We start from the raw sequence: 16225 nt of genomic DNA, 5'->3' as shown, positions 1-16225 counted from the left end.
CATTACCTTCTGTCGCTAAAAGGATAAGCCGTCCCTGAATCCTTGTGGTGCTTGGCTGTTTGGTGCCTAAGTCATAGAATCATTGAATATGCTGAGTTGGAAGAGACCCATCAGGATCATCGAGTCCAACTCCTGGCCCTGCACAGGACCATCCCCAAGAGTCACACCATGTGCCTGAGAGCATTGTCCAAATGCTTCTTGGCCTCTGTCAGGCTTGGTGCTGTGACCACTTCCATGGAGAGCCTGTTCCAGTGCCCAACCACCCTCTGGGGGAAGAACCTTTTCCTAATATCCAACCTCAACCTCCCTCGACTCAACTTCATGCTGTTCCCTTGGGTTTATAAGAATTAAGATACCAGTACTTGCCTCTCCCCCTCACGAGAAAATCGTAGACTGCAATGAAGTCTCCCCTCAGTCTCCTCCAGGCTGAACAGACCAAGTGCCCTCATATGGCTTCCTCTCACCACCCTTCACCATCTTCAGTGCCCTCTTCTGGACACTCTCCAATAGCTTAATATCTTTCTTATGTTGTGGCCAAAACTGCACACAATATTCAAGGTGAGGCTGCCCCAGTGCAGAGCAGAGCGGGACAATCCTGTCAGAGACTGAAATAGTTAATGGCTTAAACACTGTAAGATCACCAAAAGACTTTTGCCCACTGCAGCAAACTGAGAAGAAACAGCTGCTCACCCAGCAAAGTGCACCCCTCCCTGAATATGCCTACTGCAAAGGACCTTCAGATCAGATAGTGGGTGCCATTGTCCAACTACCCCAGATGCAGGAGGGTGTGCACACCTGAAGTTACAAACTGGATTTCCAGATAAGGGAAGAGGCTAAGAAGAGGCAAATCCTGCAAGGTGGGGCAATCCTTCTTATCATCCCAATATCCTCCCTTACGTGATGACTCTGCTGTGAAAACCCCTCCAGGGAGCAGGAGCATGGAAGATTCATGACATGTCAGGTGACATGGTCCATTGTAAAACTCCCTGCCCCAGGGTAGGTACAAGGCATTCCCACCTGAAGCTTGAAGTGTTTAATAATAACTCATAAAAACTTTGAGTTTTGTGGGGAGCTTCCCCCAGCCTAATAGATCAAGAGCATCATTTTGACAGGACTTTGACCACCACTTCAACCAACAGGCAAGGAAACTGCAGCTATCAAGTTTCATCACTTGATCCAGTGGGCAGTGACTATATATATCTTTCCACTTTTATCCTTTCTTTCTCTTCCCTTTGTTACGCATTTCCTAAAGTGTTATTTTTCTTTCATATTGCTGTATTGCTATAGGTGATAACACCAAAAATGGCAACAAAACTGTTTACTTCCTAAACAAACTGTTCTAGAATAAACTCTACCTATATATGTTTACAAACACCAATTATTCAGTGTTTTTCACCCTAATCCACCCCAAGGAATTTATTAATAAGAACCTGAGTTACCTTCCTGTTTTGGGGCAGGTCATAGCAAATCCTCTCCCTCAACCAGCTGGCGATGCTTTGCCTGGTGCCCCCCCAGGACATGGTTGGCCCTCCTGGCTGTCAGGGCACTGTGAGTCATAACCAATTTGCCATTAACCAGGACCCCCATGTCCCTTTCCACAGTGCTCCTCTCTGTTCCAGGAATGCCCTGTCCCAGGTGCAGAATCTGGCACTTTCCCTTGTTAAGCTTCATCTGGTTGGTGATTGCCCATCTCTCTAAGCTGTCAACGTTTCTCTGCAGGGCCTCCCTGCCTTCCAGGGCATCAACAGCTCCTCCCGATTTAGTGGTGTTGGCAAACTTAGTATCCCTTCCAGTCCTGTGTCCCAATCATTTATGAAGATGTTGAAGAGCACTGGGCCCACGATGGAGCCCTGTGGAACCCCACTAGTGACAGATCACCAGGCTGATGTCACCCCGTTCACTATCACCCTCTCTGCTCAACCTGTGAGCTGATTGCTCACCCACCACACCATGTGTTTATCCAGCTGTGCTGGACAGTTTGTCCAGAAGGATCCTGTGAGAGACACTATTGAAAGCTTTACTGAAATCCAAAAAAAATTACATCGACTGGCTTTCCTTGATCAGCTGGGTGGGTTACCTTGTCATAGAAGGAAATCAGGTTTGATAAACAGGACTTTCCCCTCATGAAGCCGTGCTGGCTGTGACCAATGACTGGGTTGTCTTTCAGGTGTTTTTCAACACCTCTCAGAATAATCTTCTCCATAACTTTACCAGGCCCTGAAGTGAGACTCACAGGCCTGTAGTTTCCAGGATGCTCCTTCTCACCCTTCATGAAAATCTGTACAATGCTATGGAGCTTCCAGTCAGCTGTGACCTCTCTAGACTCTCAAGACCACTTGAAAATCATTGAGAGAGGATTCTGGGATGATTCCTGTCAGCCCGTATAGATTTGTAGGGATCCAGATGGAGCAGCAGACCCCACATAGTTTCAGGATCAACTGGGAGTTGATTATTCTTGCAGTCAAGGTCCTCCAGCTCAGGGCACTGAGACCCCTAGGTCCATCATCTGTGTTGAAGACAGAGGCAAAGCAAGCATTAAACACCTCTGCTTTGCCTCTGTCCCTGTTAGGGAGGTGTCCATTCTCATCCTGTAACAAGCTGATGATATTTCTATGCTGCCAGTTGCCATTAATGTATTTGAAAAAATCTCTTGTTATTGTCCTCCACATTTCTGGCCAGCTTCAGCTCCACTTGAGCTTTGGCCACACGAATTTTCTCCCTACAGTGGAAGCAGCATTTCTGAATTCTTTCCATGTCACTTGACCTTGTTTCTACTGGGCATATACCTTCCTTTTTGGCCTTATTTCCAAGAGAAGATGCCTGCTTATCCCAGCCAGCCTTCTGCCTCATCTGCTTAACTTCCAGCATTTGGGAATTGCCTGCTCTGCCCTTAGGAGGTGATGTTTGAAAAGGGACCAGCATTGATGGACCCCAGCACCTGCAAAAACATTTTCCCAGGGGACCTTACTTACTAATTCCCAGAGCAGCCTGAAGTCTGCTCTCCTCATGTCCAGAGCTGAGGTTTTGCTGGCACTTTTCCTCCTGTCAACAGAGATTTTACAGTTGATCACTTGGTGGTCGCTGTGGCCATGACGGCCACTGATCTCCACATTGCTCATGAGATCCACTCTGTTGACAAGCAGCAGATCCAGGAGGGCAGTTTTCTGAGTTGGCTCCCCTAGGATCTATTCCACAAAGTTGTCATACAGATTTTCTAGGAATCTTCTGGCCTCAGTTGTACCAGCTGTGTGATGCTCTCAGTTAATTTCTGACAAGCTGAAGTCCCCCCTAAGGACAAGAGCAGTTGACTTGGAAGTGCCCCTTAGTTCCTCAAAGAATAATTCATTGGCGTCATTGTCCTGGCCTGGAGGTCCAGAGCAGACTCCCACAATGACATCCTCATTGTTTGTTTGTCCCTTGATTCTTGCCCAGAGGCTCTCCACTGTGCCATGGCCAACTGTGAGCTCCACACATTCTAACCCTTCCACTACATTACATACACCCCTCCACCTCTTCTGCCCTGTCTATCCCTCCTGAGGAGCTTGTAACCATCCAAGAGGGCACTCCAGTCACAGGATTCATCCCACCAGGTTTCACTTGTGCCGATGATGTCAAACCTCTGGGACTGGGCCAAAGCTTTGAGCTCATCTTGTTTGTTCCTCTTGCAGCGTGCATTGGTGTAGAAACATTTCAGGTGGGGTACACTGTAGCCAACACCTCTTGAGGCAGATTGAGGGATCCCCTTAAGTGCTGGTTTTCTCAAATTTTGGCACACCATCCCATCTCTCATCACTGGCCAGACTGGTTTTGTCCTTTTCCTCCTTCCAAGCAACTCTAAAGCTCTGTCAACCAGCCCTGACAGCTCCTGTCCTAGAATTCTTTTCCCCCTCTGAGAAAAGTGTGTCCCAGCAGGTGTGAGCAGACCAGCTGTTAAACAGATCATGGTCAAAAAAAACCCAAAATTTTCCAATTATACCAACGTCGGAGCCACTCACTGACGTGATGGATCCACCTATTCTTATAAGTATTATCCCTTGGTACCAGAAGAATCGAGGAAATCACTACCTGTGCTCCTGATCCCTTTACCAATCACCCTAGGGCCCTGAAGTCTCTTTTGATTGCCTTCTGACTTCTCTTTGTTATTTTGTTGCTGCCAGTTTGAACAAACAATAGTGGACAATAATCAGTTTTCCAGTGATGTTCCTTATTTGAGTCCCTGGGAGACAGCAGACTTCCCTGTGGATTGGGTCTGGTCTGCGTATCAGGGTCTCTGTTCCCTTTAGAAGGGAGTCTCCTATTACAACTACCCTTCTTTTTCTCTTGACACAGGAGGTTGTGATGCAGGGTACAGGTGGTGTTGCTTTAGGAGTTTCCTCTATGCCAGAGGGACCTTCGTCCACCTCATCAGTTGTGTGGCCTTCTAGAGCCTCATACCTATTGCAGAAGGTGTCAGTCCTACTTACTAAGTTTTCAGGAGGAAGAACCTTCTTCCTCGTGTATGTGGTGACCTGCTTCCAGCCTTCATCTTCAACAGATCCTTGACTAATAACCTTTTAGGGTTCTGAGTCCACCTGCTTCTCCACTACAATGGAGATTTGAATTTCCTGAGAGTCTTGAGACTGTAGTGTCCCTGAAAATAACAGATCAGTCTGTTGCATGTTCACCCAAATAGCAGGTAGCCTGTTCACTTCTTCCTGTAGCTCCTTCCCCTGGCAACACGGTTCTTCAGCTGCAGCACACCTTCTGAAAATGAACTGTTCTTCTGTCGCAGCCTCACAAAGAGGTGTCAGGCACTCCTGTCAACCTGTGACCTGGAGAGCTGTGACTCCTGTCAGCAGGTCTGGCTGGAGGCCTCTGATGTAGCTGGTCCAGTGACTCCCACAGCTCTAAGGGATTGAGCTTTGCGATGTGTCAACACCATAACTTGTATAACCATAAACTAGTACACTGATAAGACTGGGGCTGGAAGGATCTTTTCACACTTGTTTCCACCACATACTGAGTCTGTTTATCCACCTCTACTAGCTCCTCCCGGGTGGTCAAAGAGGAGCCCATCCTGTGTGAAGAGCTGTGCAAACTGCCCTCACTGTCCTCCCTGTCATACTCTGCCATCACTGCCATGCCCCACGTTGCTCGTGCTCCTTAGAACCATTTAAATTTCCTCCCAGTAGTGTGCCCGATTGGCTGCTGAGTGCTTCTGGGTCCGGATGGGGCTCAGTGCTGGAACTATAGACCAATCTAACCCTCACCTCCAGACTTACCTCAGTTGCCACTGCTGCTTGTGCCTTGCTGACCGACTTGTTTTGTCCACAACTTGCAAGGAAGCAAGGCTACAGGCATAAACCCTGGCAATCAGTTTGATAAAACATTTTGTATTAATTCTTGGAGTTTTCTTCCCTCTCTGTAAACAAAAGTTATTTAGAGCTCCCAGGAAGACTTGGCCCTCTGGTATGAGAGAAAGCCAGGGTGCCCCAGCAGGAACATGCTTTCCTGCTGCCTTTGCCATGCAGAGGTTGTAGGCCCCCTGTGGCACAGCTGCCTATCCCCGACCACTTCTGTGCCTTTGCCAGCACACAGCTGCCTGCTGTGCCAAAGATCTGGCACAGTTCTTTAACATGGCAGAACATCATCCCTGCCTTGTGCTGCAGTTACTGACTTGGTTTTCTGTGTCACCAGGTGAGATGCAGAACTAGCACAGGGAAAGAGCACACAGCCAGGGAGCAGAGCAGCCTGGCAGGCAATGAGATGTTGGGTAAGTACAGCATCACCTTCATGTGCAAAATAGAAGTGTCTGAAAGCACAGTTTCATAAAATCCAGTGAGTCAAATCAGCAACTCTGCCACCACCTATGGGCCTCTGCTGTCTTGCTCACTCTGGTCCTTCTAGGAACTGTTTCACTCACTGCAGTAGCAGAAAACAAAGCAAGCAAGAAAGCCTGGATGGGGTTTCTGGTGATGTTGTTATGTGTTTAGCAGATCAGATCAGCTCATGGTAGGGTTCAATGAGCCAGGAAGGAATGGTGGCTTTGAGTGCAAGGGAAGAGAGATGACTGAGCAGCAACAGCATTTACACAATCTCACACCTTTCCTGTTTTCCTTCCAGAGCGCCACAAACATCACCTAGGAGCTGCAGCTCCTAGGGACTGCATCTAGTACCACTGTGATGTACATGTGACCATTATTGCTACTGTTCAATTTTCCCTGCTCCCACTCAGTCACCATCTTGTGCTGCTTCTTGCTCAGAAGCACCACTCCTCCTCCTGCCATGCTTTCGCTTTAGAAATCCAGCGCTGCTGCCACTTGCAGGCCAGGTGCTGATTTCCCCTGTGTTATGAGCAGTCCCTGAAGCAGGCTGTCAGGTTTTCTTGTCTCAGCAGGGAGGCGCCGTTCCCAGGCACCCTGTTAGTGACAGACAACACTGCGCTTCAGCACTGTAGTCCTGCACTAATAAGCAATATTCACATCCAGGAGACAGCAAGTGCAGGAAAGCAAATCTTCCTCAATAAACAAATTGTAGTTTCACAATTGTCAGGAGTATACATTTAAGTTGGGTACGCAAATAATGTTTTCACTCACACAGTTAATCAGAATTGAAAAGAGTTAGTCAAGACTTAGACAGCAGAAGCTATAGCAAAGTTCATGGACCAGAAAACATTCCTCTAGACATGCCTGCCCACAGGTGATACTTGGCTAAAGCTACTTGGAGCCCAGCAATACCCAGGAAGACAGCACTGAACTGCATCAGAGACCTGCTGCAATCTACAGTGATGGGTGAATTCTCCATAAACTCCCCAGCTCCCTCAGCCTCTCCTCATGGGACTTGTGCTGTTACCACACAGTGAAGACATAAAGACTGTCACTGGAAGTGACATCAACATAAAACTTGCACAACCTATGCAGAGCCACTACCTCAGAGCTCTGCTATTTAAATCCTGCTGAAATAAACAGCCTTCTCTGGCAGCAAAGGACTTCCAAATGAATCTGAAAGACAAGGTTCAGGCTTGGAAACAGACCAAGTAACACAGAAACCAAAGGCTTTGAATTCTGAAAAGGAGACCAGGTGCTTCAGCAGCCAAGCAAGGGCACCCTGGCTGGCCCAGCCACTCCCGAGTCCTTAGAGCACACCACTTCCAAGCTCCTTCCTCATGAACTTATGCCAACCACAAAGTCACTGGGAAGCTTGCTTGGACTTTTGCAGAAAGCACTGGGATGATCTTTCTGACTGCAGTGTGCAGACAGCAGCAAGAATTAATGTAGGAATACCTGACTCAGTTTATACCAGCAACTCATTAAAAAAATACACAGCACACTTGGTTGGCATTGTTTCCTCCAGCTATGCTTCAACATGATGTTTTCTCTCTTTGAGAATAAAATCTATGAAAGTTGCCACATGCCTGGAAACTTCCAGTGAATCACTGAAATTAAGACTGGACAAGGCTTCAAGACACACACCGCCTTTCCTCCCAGCACAGGACAGGCAGGGCTGAAGGCTGTGGCTAAGGTGGTCTCTGTCTGACAGTGCACCATGCAGGCACGGCTGAGGGGCCACCAGCATGGTTCCAAAACGGGCTTCGGGAAAGAGTAGGACAACTCGCAGCACTGGAATACTTTTTAAAAGGAAGCTGATACCAAAGGGGTCAGCTCCAAGAACATGAGAACCAGATACTGTGAACTATGACGGATGTCATTACAAGCCATGTTCTGAGTGCCAGTTACAGACAACTGTGCAATTGACTACATTTAATGACATATCTAGAATTTACGTTTTAATTTTATGAGCTACCAGATGGACAGTTGAACATCACTAAGCAGTAATATGAACAACGGCAGACAACTGAGAACCTAATGATGTAAATAGTTAAACCTTCATCTGTGCATTGAATGTGGACTGTTTTCAGAGAAATTCAAGCCTTCAGCTAGCTCTCCAAATGGTAGAGGCTACAGCTCTTCCCTTGAGCAAAAATGATGATGAAGCTTGAAGTACAGACACAGTACATATTTTATTGACACAGATTTCCTCAGTCTTGAATCAATTAATTCATCTGACAATAGTGTAGTAATTTGAGAAAAGTTCTTCTCCTTGCTGGATGTCTCTGAGAGTGACAAGAACTACACACCTCAGGTGGCTGTAAAAAAAGGATAAGAAAACATGTGAAAGTGAACAATTTTATTTCCCTTTGAATTTTTTTTAATTCTTCATTTCAAGAAGCCAAAACAATGGCTTTGTCTAGATTAGTTTTGGGAGTAATATGCATAATGCAGGGCAGGGAGCATGGAAAAACAACACTGAGATACAGACAGCAAATAAAAATAAAACACATACAATTACCAAAAAAGCATAGCCTATGTGGGTACGCAAATAATGTTTTCACTCACACAGTTAATTAGAATTGAAAAGAGTTAGTCAAGACTTAGACAGCAGAAGCTATAGCAAAGTTCATGGACCAGAAACCATTCCTCTAGACATGCCTGCCCACAGGTGATACTTGGCTAAAGCTACTTGGAGCCCAGCAATACCCAGGAAGACAGCACTGAACTGCATCAGAGACCTGCTGCAATCTACAGTGATGGGTGAATTCTCCATAAACTCCAAGCTGAAATCAAGGGCTTGCGTTTTTCTTACAGAGATAATTTAGGAACCCACCCCTCCAAACTTCCTTTCAGTAAACGACCATGCTCTAAAGCTGAAGTATCTATGCTAGGAAGGAGAGCACGTGCTTCTGATGCTGATCAACCAGAAACGGAAAAACAGCATCAATCCAAACATCCCCACTACTGAAAATTTAGTGTGAGGCCATTTTGAAACATACCAAACAACAACGTAAACAAGTACTAAGAACTCTTTTGCAAGACAGAAAAAGACTTAGAAACCAGATTACCTATTTTGCCATTGTATATATCAGTATCAACCAGTATCAAACCAAGTAGCTGGAAGCAGATATGATCTTTTGTCTAGTGGCCGTACACCGGGAGAAATAATCACTGAAAAACCACATTTTCTTCCACAGACTTCCAGGAAGAGAGCAAAATTCCCCTGTCCTGGAAAGGTCTCATAGCCTCTCTCTCCTCACTGTGCTTTCACACTTCAAGTACAGCATCAAGGCTTCATCAGAATTCAGTCCTACTGGTTATTTTATTAGCATTTACTTATTAATTGCAGGTTACAAGTGTCTCAATGAAGTCTAAGTTTAATCAGAAAAGCCAATTTTCCAATATGCACTGTAACTTTCTCCAATTTCAGAGTTTTGAAAAAGCTCCAGAATTACACTAAAAGTTCACATGATCTTCTCTAAAATCATCACACATCCTTGAAATTAAGATAATTACCTGAGAAAGGTTTCCAAGTGTTTTAATTTCAAAAAAACCGTGAATTTCCAAGTCATAATGAGGATGTTGTAATTGTGTACTGTAACTAAAAGTCACGTGCCTTTATACTGCATAGTACTTCACTTGTCTCAATACAATTTTAGGTTTCTTTTTTGCAAATTCAACTTATCACCATAAGCAGAAGACGTGGAGAACCAGGAGAGTAAGACGACTAAACCTGAACTATCTCAGAAGGGCTTTGATTGGTTAAAGATCACTAACGACATTTGAAATACATACTGAAAAACCCCAATACAGTAATACAAGCAAAATATAACCAGTGCTTTATGGGATTCAGAACTGCACTGTAGTGCAACCCAATCACTGCTTGTAAAACCGTGTCTTCACGCTAATGTCATTTAAGAAGATGTGGAAAAAGGAACAAACAGTCTTGGAACTAAACTTAGTCTATTCAAAGAGCTAACTCTCCTATACAGTTGCATACTTTTGTGTAATTCATCTTCATATTGCATATTATTTTTCAACCATGTCTATCTATTTTTACACATGTAGTATGCTTGTATCATACAAATCCATGAGTTCTTTGATTTGCTGCCAACCTCTCTATGTTGTGGTTGTAGACGATGTTTGGAAGGTACTGTTTCAGTTCTAGAGGAAAATGTCCCGGAACATCAAACTCTTGATAACACACGTTTGCTGCTTTTTCTAGAAATAAGAAAAAAAAAAGTCTCTATAACACAAAGGAAATATTAGATAGTGCTTAGAGATGTGTAAAAACATCAAATGTACTGCTACAAAAATAGCGGATGCCTCATCAGGCCTGAAAACCACTCCTCTGCTGGGACCTACTGCATTCACCTGAAGTCCTACTTTGAAATTTACACAACCAACTACACAACGAACTACAGGAGCTTAACTCAATTATCGCCTTGTATATGAGGAGGCACAGCTTGCTTAGCACCAGGGATAGCTTACAGCACTGTTAATGTTGTTAATACAGTGCTTGCGTTTACTGTTAAAGAAGATATTGAAAAACATTTTTCCTAGTGTCAAAATATGTCAGAAATATTGGGAGGAAATCCCAATCTGTCCAGCAGAAAGAGGGAAATCTTATTTCATGGACATTGGACCTGGAAGAAACAGTTTCATGGGACAGGCCGTGCCAGTCAGTACTTGGTTTGCTACTCCAGCAACTTTTCTGGATGCTACTTGGAGTCAGGGAATCCTCAGTGTAATGCAGGCTATGAAAGCCACTCAGAAGCTAGATATGGTAGGTATGGTATCAATTCAACTTTCTGTGTATCACAACCATTCTCATGAGTTACTTAAGACCAATAGTGGGACAGAATAAATAGTTCCCTTCCTCAGGTCCAACAGTGAGATCATACCAACAGTTGCATAGATTTTGTGCATAAATGTAAGGAAGTCAAAAAAAATTATTCAAAATGAGCAGTGACAGAATCTTACTGTACACGTCACTGTGCTTTTGGTTTTCTCATGAAGTCTGCTGGAACTAGATTGAGGAGCTTGATCTGAAACTCTGTGTTCTGCCTCAGCCCAGTGACCTTTGCCAGATATCCTTTCCCCCCATCTCACATTTTGGGGTGTGTGCCTTTCATTCTACCAGAAGGGAAACTGGGGGAGTTAGTGAGAAAAGAATGAGGGTATTTGATGTGATGTGTTGCTAAACTGAAGGATTCCAACACCAAATTGTGACAAAAAGTCTCAGAAATGTTTTATCCTGTAAGTGCTTATCTTGTTTTAAACAGGACTACTGTCCCCTAAGATCAGTACCCTATTCTCTGTGTTACCTCCAAAGTAATTTATATCTATAAAGACAAACTCAAGCCTCAAAAATTTACCTGGCAACTTACCATGTGAGCAGTTGTTGACATACTGTCCCACTGCCAGCGGGTTTTGCGGGGAAGCAGTGAGCCAGCTCTCATCACTCATCTGAAATGGGCCAAGTTGATCTCTCCTCCTGCAAGACCTGAAGTGACCAACAGCCTCAGTGTGAAACACTGCATCTTCACCTAAAAAGTTTTCTTACTTCCTCCTGTAGAAATGGCCACAGTTGCTGCATGAAGTTACAGCTGCCCGATCTGGTCAGAGACCCAACACTTTGATGGTACTTTAAAAAGAGTATTTAAACCTCCCTCTAGTGTGTGGTGTCTTTCAGACTCTGGTGGAAGAACCTGCACAAAACCACCATATACTTTTCCAGAAACCAACATCAAGTGTTACCATCACAAAAGTGTCAACTCATTTCACTCACCTCTAAAGATGCAAAGGCTTATTACAGTATTAGCTCCAAATTCACTCCCTAAATTAAAATCTGGTATTAGTAGGTATTAATATTCAAACTAGGTATTATTTTATAGTTTTGCTAGTTACTATTTTCTTTTCATGTCACAATGAAACACAAACTCTGCAAATTATATTTTATGGTTAAGTAAAGCAGCCCAGGCTAGCTGTGTATAATGGAAAGTTCAGACTGGACAACAGGCAAAGATTCTTCACCAAGAGGATGGCTGGTCACTGGGCTCCCCTGGTGTGGTCACAGCATCAAGTCTTCTGGAGTTCAAGGAATGCCTACACAATGCTCTTAGTCCTATGGTTCGATTGTAGGCAGTCCTACCAGAAGCAGGGAGTTGGACTTGATAGGCCAAACTAGGCAGGTTTGAGTAACAGCTCAGAAACATTTAAATCCTTTTATGCTACATCCTGCTTATTAAAAACTGATTTCTTTATAGGAAAGTCTCAGTACATCCAAACACATCTCTCTGGTGTTACAGATGAAGACACAATAAAGGATCACAACGGGCAACTCTTCATTGTTGTGTTGTTTGCATTATGAGATACACACAGGTGGGTGACAATCATGTAAACTCAATTTAGGGTAAGACAACAGAGAACTGACACTATCAGTACCCCTCTTTTAAATCACATGAGTGACAATCCCCCGTTTCTTTTGCTTACCTGTACACTGATCTTGATAGTCCTTTATCGTTCCCATCAATAAGGATGCCATCAATGCACCTAAAAATAAAGGGATTGCCAAGGGACTGGAAAAAGATGGGCTCATGCTTTCTGTATACTGTACCTGTTGCAAGACAGATATTATTATTTCAGAAGAAAATAAGTTAGCTGTTAGAATGGGCTTATGGTATCATTCAGTCCCATCCACACAGAAACTCAAAACAGTTAGGAGAGAAGTCCCTTCTCACTTAGTGACAGACATTTGTAAACCTATAAGCTTTTATAAACAACTTTCTGGGATGCAAAAAACCTCACACAACTAAATGAGCTGAGGTATGCCAAAGAGGGAAGCCATTGTAGGAAATCAAAAGAGAGAAGGCCTGACTCTCTTTGGGACAGGTAGATAAAGCCTTACAGCCAACTGATCTGCTCCAGAGAGAACATCAAGTGACATATGCTCAGGAAAACACAGCTGAAGATACTATGCTATTTTGTTACTACTGTGTCAGGACTCTGAAAAGCACACACAAACAGCAAAGAATCCAAAACACCAACCTCCACCACCCTACATCAGAGATTTTGCTTGCTACAGGAAATGGAAAATGACAAACCAAGAAGTTATTTCAGCAGACCATTTCCAATATCTGCAGAGAGGATTTAACCTGCCCCAGCTTCCAAGCACAGAAAAGCAAGAGCTGACAGGTTCGCAGCTTCTCATGGAACTGCTGTCCTGCAGCCCCCTCACATCCACTACACCTTCAGTACCCCTCAGTAGAAATCCTTCACTGCAGTCTCACAAGGAGCCAGGCAAAGGCTGTGCTCACAAACACAGGGTCCCTGTCCACAGGGTACCACACCCAGCCCACCACTCTGCAGTTTCCTTGATTCCCTTGAAAACCAAAGGTATTTCACCTGCTTATCCCCTTTTCATGCTAGAGGAGCTGCCAGAGGAGACTCTGAATGAACCTAGGCTCACATTTAGTATGTGCCTGAAATTTAAAGTGAGCTGCAAAGCAGCAGGACCACTGTTTGTGACTGTCACTTGACAACTGGTCAGTTCATCAGTAATCACCGTTCACCATTACAATGGTAATGGCCGTACACTCCGGCCTTGGCACAACAAAACGCCCAGGACTCGGATTGCTCCTGATCCTGCAGTGCTGGGACGAGCCAGAGACCACATGCAGGGGGTGATTCTGTTGACAGACGAAATAGAAACAAACCCAAAGCATGTCAGCAGAGCTGTCCTAGCTGGGCCATACTGATAGGATTACAAACCTTTCTAAGAAATGTATGCAAATACAGTTCCAAGAAATGAGGAGGAGGACAGAGGAGTGCTGATTTTTCCAAACATACTTTACAGAATTGTTCTGCTAAATGAACACTTTATTTTCATTCTCCAATTTGTACTTTTGTGCTTTGAAGAAGTTCCTACTCTTGTCTACTGACTCATGTGGAGATCTCAGAACCTCATTTTTCAGATCCTGAATCAAAAGGGAAAACCCAAGGAACTAAATTGTACTGTTCAGCTACTTGAAATTTCTCCCATGCATTTGTGTTTACAGAATCTGAAACAGGTTTTGTAGCAGCTAGGAAATCAGAGTTTAAGGACTAAAGTTTTTTTATAAATAAAATTTTCCCTCCCAGTTGCTTTGCTTATTTAAAAACCAAGTCGAGTCAGTTTAGAAAGATTCTTATACACCATAACTTGTGATTTTGTTAAGGAATGAGAGAAATGAAGCCCATAAAATAAAAATAAGCATGGAACTTTGGCATTCCATAATTAAATGGTTAGAAATCATATCTAAACCAAAAATAAGAACATTCCATTACCAGGATACATTGACACAACCGTCCCTTTTGGCACAAAACCTTTGGTAACAAAGACTCCAGTTCCAGCAGACACGAGGGAACTCCGGTCTCTACTAACAGTGAATCCCAGTGTGTTTAACAGAACTTCCTCAGGACTAAACACCTGCTGACTTCCATGGTTACATGAAGTTACTTTTGACCACTTCTGCTCCAACGTCAGTAATTCCAGATACTGACGTTTGACTTCTGGAAGTAAAGCCAAAATATCCGCTTGTCTACTGAAGTCATTTAGGAACAGAGCTTTAAATGTTTTCAGTAGTGTTTCAAAGACATCTTCATCAGAGATAATTTTGTCTTGAGAACTTTCAGGAACATATCGGAGGGTCCTGCGAAGAAAAGAAAGTATTTTAAAAAGACATATTAATATTACTTCCCCCCCCCCTCAAATAAGGAGAAAAGAGCTCTCTCTTGCAGCAGTAACTTAGATAAATTTTGTTTCGGACAATGCCTTTTTTATGCTTGTTCCAATTAAAACTGTTTTAACACTAAAATCATCTAAAGGTGCCACAGAAGGACTTTTTAGTTAAAACCAGTGCCTGCTCTACTATAGAACCATCATCTGTATATTTACTGCAAGTCCAGTAGATTAAACCCTCCTGAGCTCTCCGTGACAAATGCACCAAAAAACGAAACATAATTATTGAAATTTATTAAAAAAAAAAACCCAACACAAATAGTTCATCACACTATAAATGCGGTGAGGACAAACGTTACTCTGATGAGGAAATTTTAACTTTGTTACTTGTTTTAGTTTAGTGACTTATAACAATGTAACGATCATTTAAATTCAAACACTGCTTTTACGTTTAAAATTGGTCAAACACGCCTTTCAAAAATCAAAACCAAACACCCAACAATCAGCGTATCTAGTTTCAACGTTAAATACCATTTTAAATCTAAATAAGAGTTCCATGCCAGCCAAGGGACACCCCAAGGCCGAACCACTTCCCCGTGACAAACCCGAGCGGCGGCCTCAGCCCCTTCCGAGGAGGGGCAGCGGGGACTGGGCTGGCGCCGAGAGCTCCCCCCGCGCCTCACCTGCGCTGGCGGCGGAGGTTGAGGGCGAGCCAGGGCACGAAGCGGTACTTGTAGGCTGCCCAGCGGCGGCGCAGCGCCCTGAGGGGCCGCCACGCCATGGCGGGCACGGCGGGGCCGCCGCAGCCGCCCCGCCCCGCCCCGGACCGGCCCGGCCAATCCGCGGTGCGGGCACGCGCTGTGTGCTGAGCTGCCATTGGCTGTGCGGCCCCTCGGGGGGGCGGGCCCGGAACAGCCCCACGGGACGGGGAACTCAGGGCCCCTCCGGAGGTCACCACACCCCCCCCTCTCTGAACCATGGTACGTGCCCCTTCTGCCTCATATCGAACAACTCAAAAAGATCCCGTACCGGATTAAAAAAAATGGCTTAGAAATTATCGAGAACACTTTTCAGGAAGTATGACTCCACCACTTCCCCGGGCAGACCATTCCAAGGCTTAACTACCCTTTTACTGAAGAAATTATTTCTAATGTCCAACCTGAACCACGTGTCTTCTCGTCCTGTCACTATTTACTATTTACTCACCTGACTACAACCTTCCTTCAGGATTACTGCACAAGTGATGAAGTCTCTGAGCCTCCTCTTCTCCAGGCTAAATCATCCCAACTCCCTCACCTGCTCCTCATAGGACTTGTGCTCCAGACTTGTGATCTATGTCATAAAGAGAGTGGATCAATAGCCCAGACCTGAAACTTGTATTTCTGTCCACACTTTTGTCTATATTTGGCTGATGACCAGGAGATGCAGCCTGCTTATGAATGTGCAGGAGCCTGCTGCATTTACTGCACATCCACCTAGCCAGACTGAAGAGATATACTACAAATCACGAGCATTTACAACTTGGGGTCATAAAGCCTTTTGGTGCCACATTCTACCATCATTTATGTGTAACATAATTAAAAAAAAAAAACCACCAAAAACAAAACAAAAAAAAACCACGAAAAAACAAACAAACAAAAAACCAAAACCAAACCAAACCAAAAATCTAGTAAGCAAAACAATTGCTCAGCAA

General features: G+C 44.3%; 1 protein-coding gene across 1 annotated transcript; it reads right to left on the bottom strand.

Moving 5' to 3' along the window:
• Nucleotides 1-7381: 7381 nt before the first annotated feature.
• On the bottom strand, nucleotides 7382-15347 carry SETD9 (SET domain containing 9). Its single transcript, XM_050329512.1, has 6 exons — nucleotides 15216-15347; nucleotides 14139-14503; nucleotides 12306-12429; nucleotides 11201-11316; nucleotides 9926-10031; nucleotides 7382-8125 (listed from the first exon to the last, which is right to left on the bottom strand). The coding sequence occupies exons 1-6, from the start codon at nucleotides 15311-15313 to the stop codon at nucleotides 8038-8040; spliced, it is 897 nt and encodes a 298-aa protein (XP_050185469.1). The 5' UTR covers nucleotides 15314-15347; the 3' UTR covers nucleotides 7382-8037.
• Between the last annotated feature and the right edge of the window lie 878 nt (nucleotides 15348-16225).

This window comes from Myiozetetes cayanensis, unplaced genomic scaffold (genome assembly GCF_022539395.1).
Source record: "Myiozetetes cayanensis isolate MyiCay16 unplaced genomic scaffold, myiCay2020 scf4, whole genome shotgun sequence".
Lineage (NCBI taxonomy): Eukaryota > Metazoa > Chordata > Aves > Passeriformes > Tyrannidae > Myiozetetes > Myiozetetes cayanensis.
The sequence above is the reverse complement of the archived record's forward strand: the minus strand, read 5'-3'. Positions and strand labels throughout refer to the sequence as shown.

What these genes read in the sequence shown, in the direction of transcription:
- SETD9 (XM_050329512.1), bottom strand. Translation starts at nt 15,313, where the DNA reads ATGGCGTGGCGGCCCCTCAGGGCGCTGCGCCGCCGCTGGGCAGCCTAC. An exon ending in AACCTCCGCCGCCAGCGCAG is followed by an intron (nt 14,504 to 15,215) that starts GTGAGGCGCGGG and finishes TTTTCTTCGCAG; the next exon opens with GACCCTCCGATATGTTCCTG. An exon ending in TGTCAACAACTGCTCACATG is followed by an intron (nt 10,032 to 11,200) that starts GTAAGTTGCCAG and finishes TCTTATTTCTAG; the next exon opens with AAAAAGCAGCAAACGTGTGT.